This window comes from Ahaetulla prasina, chromosome 3, assembly GCF_028640845.1.
Source record: "Ahaetulla prasina isolate Xishuangbanna chromosome 3, ASM2864084v1, whole genome shotgun sequence".
NCBI classification, from domain to species: domain Eukaryota; kingdom Metazoa; phylum Chordata; class Lepidosauria; order Squamata; family Colubridae; genus Ahaetulla; species Ahaetulla prasina.
This window is the reverse complement of record NC_080541.1, coordinates 117,364,146-117,377,657: the sequence shown is the minus strand read 5'-3', so window position 1 is coordinate 117,377,657 and position 13,512 is coordinate 117,364,146. Positions and strand designations below refer to the sequence as shown.

Here is a 13,512-nt window from a genome sequence, read left to right as displayed (position 1 = left end):
GTTAAAATTAAGATTAATGATTTTTTAAAAAAAAGAAAAAATGTTTAGGGAAATGTAATGGAATTATATGTTGATGACATAAAGATTGAAAAGAAAGAAACTTGTAATTGGGAATATGGGGTTTTAATTTAGACGGGAGAGACAAAAAGAGGGGCAAAAAAGGAGGGCTAGACTTGATTAAAGAGCTAAATTCAGGACAGAGGGTTAGATTGAACTTTGTATTAGAGATATGCAAATAGTGAAATTAAAAGGGGGGAAGGGAAATACATTTAAAAAGTATACAGGAAGGTGGTGGAAAATTGAATTGGCTTTGACTATGTACTTGGCTGATATTTTTGTTCAAAAAGTATACTGTATATGGTTTGTTTCAAAAAATAAAATAATTCATAAAATAAAAAAAAAGGTCTTTTTGAAGGGTAGTTGCATTGTCTGTAGTGTTAAATACTTTAACATTGTCAGCGAAGAGAACACAGTTGCTTTTAATATGATCGCAAAGGTCATTTATGTAACGTACAAAGAGTGTTCGATCTAAAACACTGCCTTGGGGAACTGCCAGCAGTGTGCTCCAGTTGCCAAAAAAGCCAATGCAGTCCTAGGCTGCATTAACAGAGGGACTGAATCAGGATCAGGTACAGTACTAGTACCGCTCTATAAAGACTTTGTAAGGTCACAACTTCCTGGCAAATAGATGGGGAAGAAATGGAGGTAATGACAGATTTTATTTTCCTGGGGTCCAAGATGACTGTAGATGGGGATTGCAGCCAAGAAATTAAAAGATGCTTGCTCCTGGGGAGGAAAGCTATGGCAAATCTAGACAGCATACTAAAAAGCAGAGACATCACACTGCCAAGAAAAGTGTGTATAGTCAAGGCTATGGTTTTCCCAGTTGCAATGTATGGCTGTGAAAGTTGGACCATAAGAAAGGCTGAGTGCCAAAGAATTGATACCTTTGAACTATGGTGCTGGAGAAGTCCCTTGGACTGCAAGGCGAATAAACAAGTCAGTCCTAGAGGAGATCAATCCTGGCTGCTCTTTAGAAGGCCAGATCCTGAAGATGATACTTTGGCCACCTAATTAGGACTCACTAGAGAAGTGCCTAATGCTGGGAAAGAATGAGGGCAAAAGAAGAAGGGGATGACAGAGAATGTGGTGGCTGGATGGAGTCACTGAAGCAGTAGGCATGAGCTTAAATGGATTTAAGGATAGTAGATTTAAGAAGGATAGTAGAGGACAGGAAGGCCTGGAGGAATGTTGTCCATGGGGTTGCGAAGAGTTGGACATGACTTCGCAACTAACAACAAAGGCCACACCTAGAATACTGCATCCAGTTGGAGTCACCACACTATAAACAAGATGTTGAGATTCTCGAAAGAGTAAGAGAAGAGCAACAAAGATGATTATGGGCCTGGAGGCTAAAACATATGAAGAAGTGTTGTAAGAACTAGGCATGGCTAGTCTAGTGAAGAAAAGGACTGGGATGAGATGTCAGTGTTCCAATATTTGAGGGCTGTCATAGAGAGGAGGGAGACAATCTATTTTCCAAAGCACATGAAGGCCAGACAAGAAACATTGGTTGGAAACTGATCAAGCAGAGATTGAACCTAGAAATAAGGGGGGGGGGGGAAATTGACAGTAAGAACATTCAACCAGTGCAACTGCTTGCCTTTAAAAGTTCATAACTGGAGGCTTTCAAGAAGAGACTGGACTTGTCAGAAATGGTATAGGGTCTCCTGCTTAAACAAGGGAGTTGGACTAGATGACCTACAAAGTCCCTTCTCCTGTGTCTTTTGCATATTTTAATAATTATTTCTATTTTTATTAATGATTGCTTTAGATATTTATTGTTTGATTATAGGAATTAGGTGTGGATAGTGAAAAGAAGGACTAGGGGAGACATGATAGTATGGTAACAATATTTGAGGCGCTCCTACAAAGACAAGGGGGTCAACCTATTTTCCAAAGCACCTGTTCTGTCCCCCACCAACCACAACCAAGAAGACACGCGAGCTGACTATATCTCCAGCAATTTATTTCTACGACAGATATCAGTTCTGGCAACAAACCTGCAATTGCCTGCCAAGTTCTCTTATCTCCTCAGAAGCCAGCGTAACAGCAGTTCGTTGCTGGAACAACCAAGAGTTCAGAAATAAACAGAAATCCAGAAGCCAAATTCTTAGTCTCAAAATATTGCAGCCAAAGTTTCCAAGAGCCAGTTTTTGTCTGTCACAAGAAGCTATAGAGCAGCTTCTCCAACTTTTGTACCCTGTGGGGTGTGGCTCTGTGACTCAGCACTCTCTAGGCCTGCCCCACCCCTTCTTTTGTTGTTCCAACCTCTCCTTTCTGTGATTCCTGGGATTTAACCAGGACTGATTGTCAGCAGCTGGGTCTTGAGGCATTGCCTGGGAGGGGGAAGGTGCGGGAGAAAGGGGCCTTGTCATCTCCTCCACCTGGCCTGCCTCTGGAACCTGGTGCGGAGCCAGAGAAGAAGGTTCTGCAGAGGGAAGCCATGTCAGCTCTTCCCCCTCACTCTCTGAGTCACTCTCTGCCAAGAGGCCAGGCTCGGGAGCCGAAGACACAACAGCACCAGAAGGATAAGGATGGAAACTATTCAAGGAGACAAGCAACCTAGAACTAAAGAAAATAAAGAGAACTAAAGAAAAAAATTCCTGACAATGAGAATGATAAACCAGTGAAATAGTTTGCCTTCAGAAGTTGTGAGTGCTCCATCACTGGAGCTTTTTAAGAAGAGCTTGGACAGCCATTTTGTCCAGAATGGTATAGAGTCTCCTGCTTAAGAGGTGGTTGGACTAGAAGACCAAGGTCCCTTCCAACTCTGTTCTGTTCTGTTCTGTTCCATTTCATTCTGTTCTGTCTAAAATGCTTCCTCCTCCCACTGCAGCCCATACACACTCAGTCTTTATAAACAGTTTGCAACTATCCTTACCCACTGGATATTTGCCATAAAGTTTGTTTGTTCTGATGAGACAGATGTTTGGAGGTTTCCACCATAAACATGCAAAAGGCTCCTACAACAGTAATTGGGAAGCTTTTCTTCAGTAAGCTCAAAGCCTTCTTTATCAGTTTTTTTGCAGAAGTAATTTGACCCATATTGTAACAGACCTACAGACATGCAGATAGATAATAATAAAAGAAATTGATAATTTTTTTGTATATCTCCTTTATGATGCCTAAAAGTGTGTGAAGACCTCTCCTCATAAAATCATGATCTTGCACCATGGCTAAATATACTTAAAACATAAGAATATATATTTAAATCAGCCAAGAAGAAATAATGAGGCTTCTTCTGCACTAAGCACTTTTATGAAATTATTTTTGTATCCTTGTATAAAGTATCAACAGAAGACACAGTATTTTATAGGGTCTTCTACCTGCTTCTTATCTATCTTCTCTGTTTTCAATGGGTGCCCCAGAGGTGGGTTAGGGAGCAGAGGAAGGGAGATAAAGGATATGGCAGAATTATATCAAAGAAGCGTTGTAAAAAACCAGCAAGATCAAGAGGTGTGTCATATCTGTACAAATCAATTAACGAATTGTGAAAAGCTTCTGAGGCCATTTCTTTAATAAATCTAAATGTAGGGAGAGGCTGATCCTTAAAAGTGGCAATGGAAGAATGTCTGTTACAGCAAGTCAAGCACTGCAGCATGAAGGAAGACCATATCATAAAATGACAACTGAAGTAATACTGTACTTTTGACTGAGCAGCTGTAGAGAATGGGATTTTCTAGTGGGCTTTACTGTATTCAGAGAAGTGGTAAGTAGGCAAATGGCTACAGCAGACACAATCGTCTTACCTCTCCCTTCAGGCTGTACAAAATGGACACCTCAAATTGGTTAATGAGTTTATGCTTGTATTCCGAAGATCTCAAAAGGCTCTCTGCTGTATTCAGATACGTAAAGGCCTCAAATAAGAATAACAGAACAGGAAGGATTCATTTCTACATTCTACATGGTGATCCCCAACTACCAATAATTCCCTCACCGTAGGTTATAAATTCTCAAGGACAAATATTCAGATATCATAGAGGGGGTGAATCCAGGGTGCAGACGTAGCATCTATTCACCATCTAGAATCTGTTAACCGTATAGAAAAAGATAATCTGATAAACCAGTTCACTTTCTTATAGAGGGGGAAGTGATTTGGGTCTTTGTTATGTAAGGCACAACAACTTGCCAGGTTTAGCAGTATTTTGTTTAGCTATACCTACTCAGAGAGAAAAGAGAGAACAAGTTTACTTTAAATATAAAAGTGATGAACTAAAATATGCTGATTTGCAAAGTGGCATGTTTTCCCAGCACTAAAATTTAGCATTATGATCAGTGGTGGGATTCAGCTGGTTCACACCAGTTCGGGAGAACCAGTAGCTAACTTTCTGAGCAGTTTGGCGAACCAGCTATTGGAAGAAATCTTCTTCCAATAGCCTTTCGTTTTTCCCACCTTATGGGGTTAATCCTGTCAGAAAGGCAGGAAGGAAGTGTTCTGGTGTGCCTCTGTGTGTTGTTTCTAGCCTAATCCTGCTTATCTTTATTACCCTGCTTAAGTGTTTTCCAAAACTGCCTCTGTGGGTAAGCCTTGTTACATTGTAACAGCTGTTAATGGTTCTTAGCAATACACCCAGACTTTCTATAGCCTGAACGGCTTCTTTGGAGTTTTTTTCCCCTTTGCTGGTACTGTTATTCCAGGGCTTGACTGGAATAAAGGGACTTGACTGGAATAAAGGGGAAGGATTGTTTTAAGCTTTTTACACTGCTTTAGTGGTTCCTGGCACAGTCCTTTTGGGGTGTACTTCCAACACGGCTGAATCACCTCCTAGTCACTCCTTGCCTCTTCCATCCCTAATTAAGGGTGGGAAGGGGCAATCGCAGGTCTCTTTCTTTCCTGGATCTGTAATCTTCTCTAAATGGAGCGATCTGGCTAATCTTTAGCTTCTTTATTTGTTTGTTATAAAAAAAGGGCTTCAGCAAGTCTCCCCACCCCCCACTGATGGGAAAGCGATGAGGTAATCTTTTCAGACTGTGTCGTGTCCCACTCCTCCGCTGACGGCCGGGTCGGGGAAGTCCGTATCAAGCGTGCCTCTGCAGCTCTGCCAAAGTCCTATCAGAGTTCTCAAGGCAGGCAGGAGACCAGGAAGTGACTTCAGCAATCCAAGTTAGACTTTGCCTGACTCAGAGAATGCCAGAAAGCAGATCCTTTATATAGGCCATGGGGTGTGGCTCTATGACTCAACACTTATCCAGGCCTGCCCCTCCCTTCCTTTTGCTGATGTCGCCTCTCAACTCTCCGGAAGCGAGGATCTCTCCAACCTCCAGCTGCTGGCAATCCTAGCTCATGACTGGCCTCACATTCTTCAGGCTCACATGCTGTGGGGGAGGGGTTTAGTTGCTCCGTTTGCCTTGACATGGTGCCAGGACTGGGGGCTGAAGGCACATCAGGCCCTTCGTCTTGCTCGGCCTGTCTGGGCATGGTGCCAGGGCTGGGGGCTGGAGGAATGACAGGACATTCTTCCAAACTATCAGCGTCTGGCAGGAGATAAGAGGGGCCCGGCTGCGGCAGGGGGAGCGAGTGAGACACAACAGACTGCCACTGCCTGCCTGATTGAGTTAAGCAGTGCTGCCTAGAAAAAAAGTATTTTTCAAACTGCATCTTTCCCTCTTCCTTCCAACGTGGCTTCCCGTCCTGCTATTAATGGAATTAGAGTTCAAGGGGTGCCAGCACAGGTGCTCGAGGAAACTGGAGGAAAGGAGGCCTGAGAAAGATTGTAGCCAATCTTCACCAGGGGTCCTTTCCAGGCTTGGATTGGTTTGGAGGTGTTTCCAGATGTGGATCCAGCAGTGGCTATCACCCTCACCTGCAAAGGGGGAGGTGGCCCCAGAGATCAGTTTTAAAGGCAGAGACCTTGGGAGGAGGGAGTGGTTGGATTAAGAGTTATTTAAATAAGGGTTGGCATAGCCATAGAAGAAATGGCTGAGAGGCAGGATGCAAGCTTGGCACTCTGTCTGATTTTTTACTGCCTTTCTGGGGGATGTGATCTTTCCTTAAATCTGGATTTCCTTAGGATATCTTGTGAGGTAAGTGAGACCAGCCAGTATCTTTAAATGGTGCAAATGGATCTAAGGATTGCTTCTCCTAGGTGGGAAAGGGTGTTTTGTCAATTCACTGAGCACAGGAGTCTCTTCTCTACCGGGATTCTTCAGTTATCCAAGCCATGGTTGTCCCAAAGGTGCTTTTTTCAAGAGGCAACTGGACTTGCTTGGTTTCCAGAAAGTCCAGTTGCCTCTTGAAAAAGCAGCGTTGGGATAGGAATCTCTTGCATTGCTTTGGAGTGGCTAAGGCACTTGATTGCTCACTGACAATAAGATTTTTAAAAAATAAGGAGATAGGAGTGTGAATCCTCCCTCCAATTCGTTTTAGTTTTCTCTCTTGATAATAAGGCGTAATAACATGGCACCAGGCTTGAAGTTTATTTAGATATCTGTGGCATTTACTGATTTTATTGTGATCCTGACAAGTTTGGGAGGGCAGAGACTTGAACCTGGTTCCCCTATATACTTTGTTAATTTGTCTCTTTAGCTTGGCAATTTTTAGCCCAAGTATGCCCACCCACTTTCTGAAGAGCTTAAATGACCTCTCTGCTAAAGATTTCACTTTATGAGCAAGAGTTGGCTGCTGATAATTATTGTTCCATTTTAACTATTTTAATTCCTCAAAGTGCTCTGGCACACTGCCTGATTTGTCACTCCGGATTGCAGGTATTGCTGATGAAAAGGAAAGTATTTGAACAGAATGGTTTAGGATTTCATGATGGCTGTGACTTCAGTGTGTATTCCCCCATTTCTAATCTGATGATTGGTTTTATGGCAGCTTTTTGCAAGCAAAGAAGCTTTTTCTATTTTTGTACAGGTAATCTTTGATTTACAACAGTTCATTTAGTGACCATTCAAAGTTACAATGGCACTGAAAAAAGAGACTTGTGACAATTTTTCACACTTACAACTGTTGCAGCATCTCCACAGTCACATGATCAAAATTCAGATGGTTTATAACTGTCTCACATTTATGATGGTTGTAATCTCCCAGGGTGATGTGATCCATTTTTGGAACCTTCTGACAAGCAAAGTCAATGGGAAGGCCAGATTCACTTAACAGCTGTGTTACTAACTTAATTGCAGTGATTCACTTCACAAATATGGCAAGAAAAGTTGTGAACTGGGGCAAAATTTCTCACTTAGCAAAATAAATTATGGTCGTAAGTCAAGGAGAGGCCTGGGCAAGGAGAGGCCAGGCCAGGCATGACAAGGAGTAGAGGGGGGGTGAGGCGGGGTCGGGCATGGTGAGGAGAGGCCAGGCGAGACGAGGTGCCCTTGACGTGAGTGATGTCGAGTTGGCCACATCCACCAATCACATGACCACCCAGCCACACCTACCCAGCCAGTCATTAGGGCAGAGAACTAGTTGTTAAATTACTTGAATCCCACCACTGATTATGACATATAATAAAAGCTTGACATATCATTCATGAGCTGTCAGCATGCTAGACTCTTGCAGTCTATTACAATTTTTTGAACAGTCTCCAATCTTTTTTTAAAAAAATTGGCAAGGAGAATGAATTTGTAGCATTTCTTGTAATTTTTCTATTAAACTGCTGTTCAGTTATAACTGCTTTTCAGCTACATGGAAAAGGTTACTTTAATCTGTAAATAGTTTATTTATATTCATAGAGACCCAGTTGGGTATAGTCAGGGGTGGGATTCAGCCGGTTCACACAGGTTTGGGTAAAACAGATGTTAATTTTAATCTGGTTCACCAAACCAATTGTTCCAAGGACTGGCTGACCCCACCCACCCCTCCCTGCCCCTCCCAGGTGTCTTCATGTGGCCCATTTTGTATGCCAGGTAAGTGCAGGGCACACGCGGAGGCTCTGGGAGTGGAAAAATATGGGCCTACTGGAAGTCTGGAAACAGTGCCTGGGGGAGGCCATTTTCGCCCTCCCAGACGCTCAAGGAAAACCTCTGGATTCTTGGGTGGGTGAAAAATGGGCCTACCGGAAGTACCGGAAGTCTGGAAATGGGCCAATTTCCAGCCTCCCCTCCAGAGGGCACGCGAAGCAAACTGGTTGTTACAACCTGTGAATCCCATCACTGGGCATAGTGATTGAAGACATCAGACCCTGTTTTAGGCATAAGTTGGGTGATCTTGGCTCAGTCATTTCTCCCAGCCCTAGGAAGGAAACAATGAAGAATTGCTTCTGAAAATCATTGACAAGGAAACTGGCCGGACTAATCCAGGCAATTGCCAAGAGTCAAGACTGACTGAAAGGCATGCACTCAAGCACACATATGATGTTTATCTTTTCTTTTTAATTAAGTGGTTTTGCTTATCGGTTGCAAAATTAATCTCCTGCAAAAAGAGCAAGGGCTAAATCCTTTAGCCACTTGCCCCAGTATTCTATGGTAGGAAGTAGTATTACAGAAAATGGTCAGGAGATATCACTATCAATACTGTTTTACTGCTCTTTGGCCTTTTTATCACTGGAAGGACAGCATAAGGACAGCATATTTCTCTAGCACATTGAAATTGTGGAGTGGATCCCAGGTAAGTGTCATCTGGCAGACAGATGTGGATACTATGTACAATCAAGCTACTACTGCAATGCAAAAGCTGGAACCTGGGGATGAGGGGGTGAAGTCACAGAGAGGAAATTTGAGGTTTCCATACTTCCACTGGATAAATGCATCTGGAAATGCCTTCACAAAAATGCAGACATCTTTAAAAAACCTAAATCTAGAATACACTGTAGGAGTAATGAAGGAGTGAGAAAAGAATGGGTGATTCTACTTACCATGTAGTTGTGGGAGAGGTTGACATAAGCAGAGGCAGATTCCAACAAGTAATAAAAAGCCCGACTATAATCCCCTAGAGCCAAGTAGTGTTGAGATAAAGGCACAGCAACAGACTCCACAATTTCTTTGCATTCACAGTCCTGTGAGCCGGGGGTCTCAGTCCTTTTCTTGCTCATGCCAGTAAGCAAGATTATTTCATCCATTCTTTTTAAAAATTCCAATTCTGAATTTTCAGCCCTACCAAAAAGAAAAAAAGAATTTCCATAAACTCCCATAGCAACTTTAATCTCTAACACATCTCACCAGAGGTGGGTTTCAGCAGGTTCCCACCAGTTCTGGAGAACTGGTAGTGAAAATTTTGAGTAGTTTGGAGAACTGGTAATAAAAATTCTGACTGGCCCCGCCCCCATCTATTCTCTGCCTCCCAATTCCCAGCTGATCAGGAGGAAATGGGGATTTTTGCAGTAACCTTCCCCTGGAGTGGAAGATTTTACAGTATGCTTCCCCTGCCATGCCATGCCATGCCACACCCACCAAGCCACACCCACAGAACCGGTAGTAAAAAAAATTTGAAACCACCACTGCACCTCACCCACACAGAAACAGAAAGATACTGAATCCTAACAATCTTCGAAGTTTTTAATTACTAGGTGATACCAGGTCAGGTGTAATAATAAAAACAATGAACTCAGATCAGGAAGAGCTAAACTGAAACCCTTATAATGAAGGTTGGTGGGTGGTCTGGAACCAACAGATTTCAAAACTAAATTCATGTGAGACAGCAATCTTGCTAATTAATTCATATATCTGCCATTCAAGTCTAAAAGAAAGTCTTTTTTTTCCCTTTTAGAACAAAACTTGTACATAAACTCAGTTTGTTTCTGGATGCCCCCCCCCCCCAAAAAAAAGGAGAGAAAAGAGGGACAGCTGAAAAAAGTTTTAAGGCTATCAGTCTGTGAAGTAGCACAATGTATGCCAGAATAGATTTGGTCTGTCCCTACAGCCTTCCTCATTAACATGGAAAATCAGTGTTGCTAAGAACAGAATGTGGGTCAGGCAGGGCAGTTTTTACATATGTGTAGCAGTTTCTTGTAAGACCTCCACTCCCATGCAGTGCCCACAAAGTATGAGTCAGGTATTACATAAGCAGATGATAATTCCTGTGGCCCAAACTATGGGGCAGAAACTGGTAATCGGAAGGGAAAGGGTCAAAAGCAGCCAAGAAGAATAGGGCAGATCCTAGCCTGTTTTGTTTTTATAGCAAAGCATCATAAGTCATGCATTTAAGAAAGACTCTTGTCCAAATAAGAAGGAAAGACACCACATTAACACTGGATCAGAGAAATACAAAGTTATATGACAATAGCTATGTGCTAGGATGAGAAGAAGGCTGTATCAGAGGTGAAATCTAAAAATTTTCCCTACCAGTTCTGTGGGCGTGGCTTAATCGGTGGGTGTGGCTTGTGGTCAGATGACAGGGTGGGCATGGCCAATAACAATAAATAATAAAAATAATAAACAAAGTATACAAAACAATAAGAGGTACCAAAAACCAACTTTCACACTTTACACACACACAACACAACTGACTCACACACAATGTAAAAGCAGCTGCACTTCACCCAAAATGGCCTCTGCAACAAGTAGGAACCTCACACTTTACACACACACAACAAAACTGACTCTCTCTCACACACACACATACACACAAAATGCCACATAAAGCTTTGTGAGATTTTGTGTGTTTGTGTAATTAGAGTGAAACACTACAGAAACACACCAAATCTCAGAAAGCTGCACAAATATTTTATTTTATTATTTTATTTATATTTTTTATATCAGGGGTCGCCAACCTTAGTAACTCTAAGGTTTGTAGACTTCAACTCCCAGAGTTCCTCAGCCAGCAAAGCAGGCAGATTGAGTTGCTCACCAAGGAGATGGATTTTAGGCAGGCAGATTCAGTTGCTAGCTGATGCAACTGATTACAGTAACTGAAGTAAAGCATGGCTTTGCCAGCCCGAAAGGAGCAGCAATTATAGGTAAGTGAGGAGGGGGGATTGGGTGGGCATGGGCGGGGGCTGTTGTAAGAGATTGTTAAAAATTATTTTAAAAGCCTGTGATGATCAGGCAACTCATCTGGGATTGCCAGAGGAAAAAAAGATTTTAAAAGGCTCCTCTGACAATCCCAGCTGAAGTTGCCTCATCGCAGCCCAGAACCTTTTAAAAGGAATGTTTTAACAACCTCTTTGATTGAAGAGCTTATAGAAAACATGTTTTTTAAAGGATCTGGTGATCAGGCAATTCAGCTGGGATCACCAGAGGAGCCTTTTAAAACCTTTTGTTTTTACAACCTCTTTGGCTGAAGAGGTTGTTAAATAAAAAAGAGTTTAAAGGGTTCTGCTGAGCCGCGGGATCATCAAAGGCTTTTTTTTTACTTTTAAAGGCATGTTTTTGGCTGAAGAAAAAATGCTTTTAAAAGTAAAAAAAAAACTCTGATGATGGTGCGGCTCAGCAGGGGCAGGGGGCGGGGCCATGGATTTTTGCTACCGGTTTTCCGAACCACCAGCCACCGTCGCTACTGGATCGGGCAAGCCGGTCCAAACCAGAAGCATTTCACCCCTGGGCTGTATCATGAAGTCCTGCTATAGAATAGCTAATAAGGCATTTTCTACCTGCATTCAGAATACGTCCAAAGAAAAGAAGGGTGCAACAGAAATTGGGGTGCCACAAGTTTTACACAGATATACAAAGAAAAGATTGCCTACAAGCCTTATCTAAAAAAGAGTTAGTGGACCTATACTATTATTGCTCTTAGTATTTGTCCGGCTTAGTCGCAAGGTCCATCTATATTGCACTAGCCTAGTTCACACAGCGAAACTATTAATGCATTGACAAAGGGATTTTTTTAATCAACTGGCTTTTTTGACCAAAAAATGTGAACAAAAATAAGTGACTGGTCCAAAGTCACTCAGCTGGCTTCCATGCCTAATGGAGGATTAAAATCTGGTTTTCCCCTTCTTGTCCTTCACTGTATCTTTACACTATATTAACTGTTAAGAAGGATATATTTGCATAAAATTTACATATGCTGTTTATGTATATAGAAGAAATTGCTAAATATTAATTCCCTAGCAACTTATTTAAAACATTTAAATCCCAGATCTTACAAATAAGAAGTTTATAAGAGACAAGTTTCTCCTCTTTCTCTTCCATTATTACTACAATGGTATGAGATCACCTCTGCTGCTCCTAGATCTAAGCCTTATTTTATTTAAAGCTATGGTGAAATATTGCCTGTTTCCCCCAAAATATTGCCTTTAAAAAGAAGGAAACTATGGCCAGGTAGTCAAAATATCCTTAACCTTTTCAGATTTTCTCACCGGTATTCTTGGCAATGTACCACCATGTAGCCTGAGTTAAAAATCACTATTCTGGAAACAAAATACCCACCTACTTTCCCCTAGAAGTGCCTAAAATCCCATGAGCCCTTATGCCAGAAGAATACTTAGCAAAGATTCATGATATCACTAGTTGTTTCCCATTGGCCAGGCAAACAGCAATACCATAGGCATGGCTTGGTCCCTCCTAACACTCAGCGCTTGAGAGAAATGACCTGTGCTACCAGATCTGTGGAGCATATTAATTATCTCCTGAAGCTTGGAGAAATATACAGGCATTTATATTATCAATACAGGGTGTTTTGATTCAGTTAGAATGACTGTGTAATTCTCCCTAGTAACTTATACTAGTATCTTCTAGAATTATCTAACCATTGCTGGTTAGATCATTGTTAAAATAACAGTAATGCAGAAAAGCTTTGTGCTATTTCCAATAATTCATTTCAGTGATGGCTGGGTAATCCTATGAAGATTTTTTAAATCACTACGGTAGTAGGGAAATTACCTATGTGCAGTCTAGTAAGAAGATCTGGCTGGTTGGATGAAATATATTGTGAGAAGAGCCACTATAAATTTATCAAATTTTCCTCCTCATAGTTGCAGATAGGAAAAGACAGAGTACTGGGGGACATCACATGGTGAGTTGCCATCAGAAAGGAATGATAAGCAACATGGAAGTATCATTTTAGGGCACATACCTTTTATTTTCAATATATCTAATTCTTTCATTTGTGGAGAAAAATAATGAGTTCAATATAAAACTTCTTGGATAAATTTCTGAGAAGAAATTTATCTTGGAAAACTATCCTTAAATAAATGAGTGTGAAATTAGTGAGAGTATTTGATACTAAATAATTCTATTCATATAAAATAGTTCCTTGGAGGCTTAACAAAGTATCACATAGTCTCATTCCCAATATGCCAGACAGTCAGGAACATAAAATTTACTCCCTTCACACCTAAAGGACTCTTGCAAGATGAAGGTTGACCGCAGGATATCTCCTGTATGAGAATAAAGTTGAAGAAAGGTAAATGCCTCATCCTAGAATACTGTAATATATGCTGTGGTTTCTTCTGAAATAATGAAGTGCATAATATTCATAGATTCAAATGAAGGACTTCGAAAATGGGGTTGAATGTTTGAATGGGGATTGTATTACATTAATCTTTATTGGACAGAAACTAAAATAAAGACATTATCTTTGTACCCAATTTGTAAGCTTTTTCATATGAGAACTTAACTCTTCCATATCTA

At 41.4% G+C, this 13,512-nt stretch overlaps 1 protein-coding gene across 1 annotated transcript in view; it reads right to left on the bottom strand.

Moving 5' to 3' along the window:
- The window catches only part of ADCY10 (adenylate cyclase 10), a 192,720-nt gene that overhangs the window by 55,330 nt on the left and 123,878 nt on the right, over positions 1-13,512 (bottom strand). The window contains exons 24-27 of the mRNA XM_058176628.1: positions 13,217-13,259; positions 8,859-9,096; positions 3,813-3,920; positions 2,945-3,120 (exon numbers count right to left, since the gene is read on the bottom strand). Coding sequence (XP_058032611.1) covers positions 2,945-3,120; positions 3,813-3,920; positions 8,859-9,096; positions 13,217-13,259 — 565 coding nt within the window. The remainder of the gene's footprint in view (positions 1-2,944; positions 3,121-3,812; positions 3,921-8,858; positions 9,097-13,216; positions 13,260-13,512) is intronic.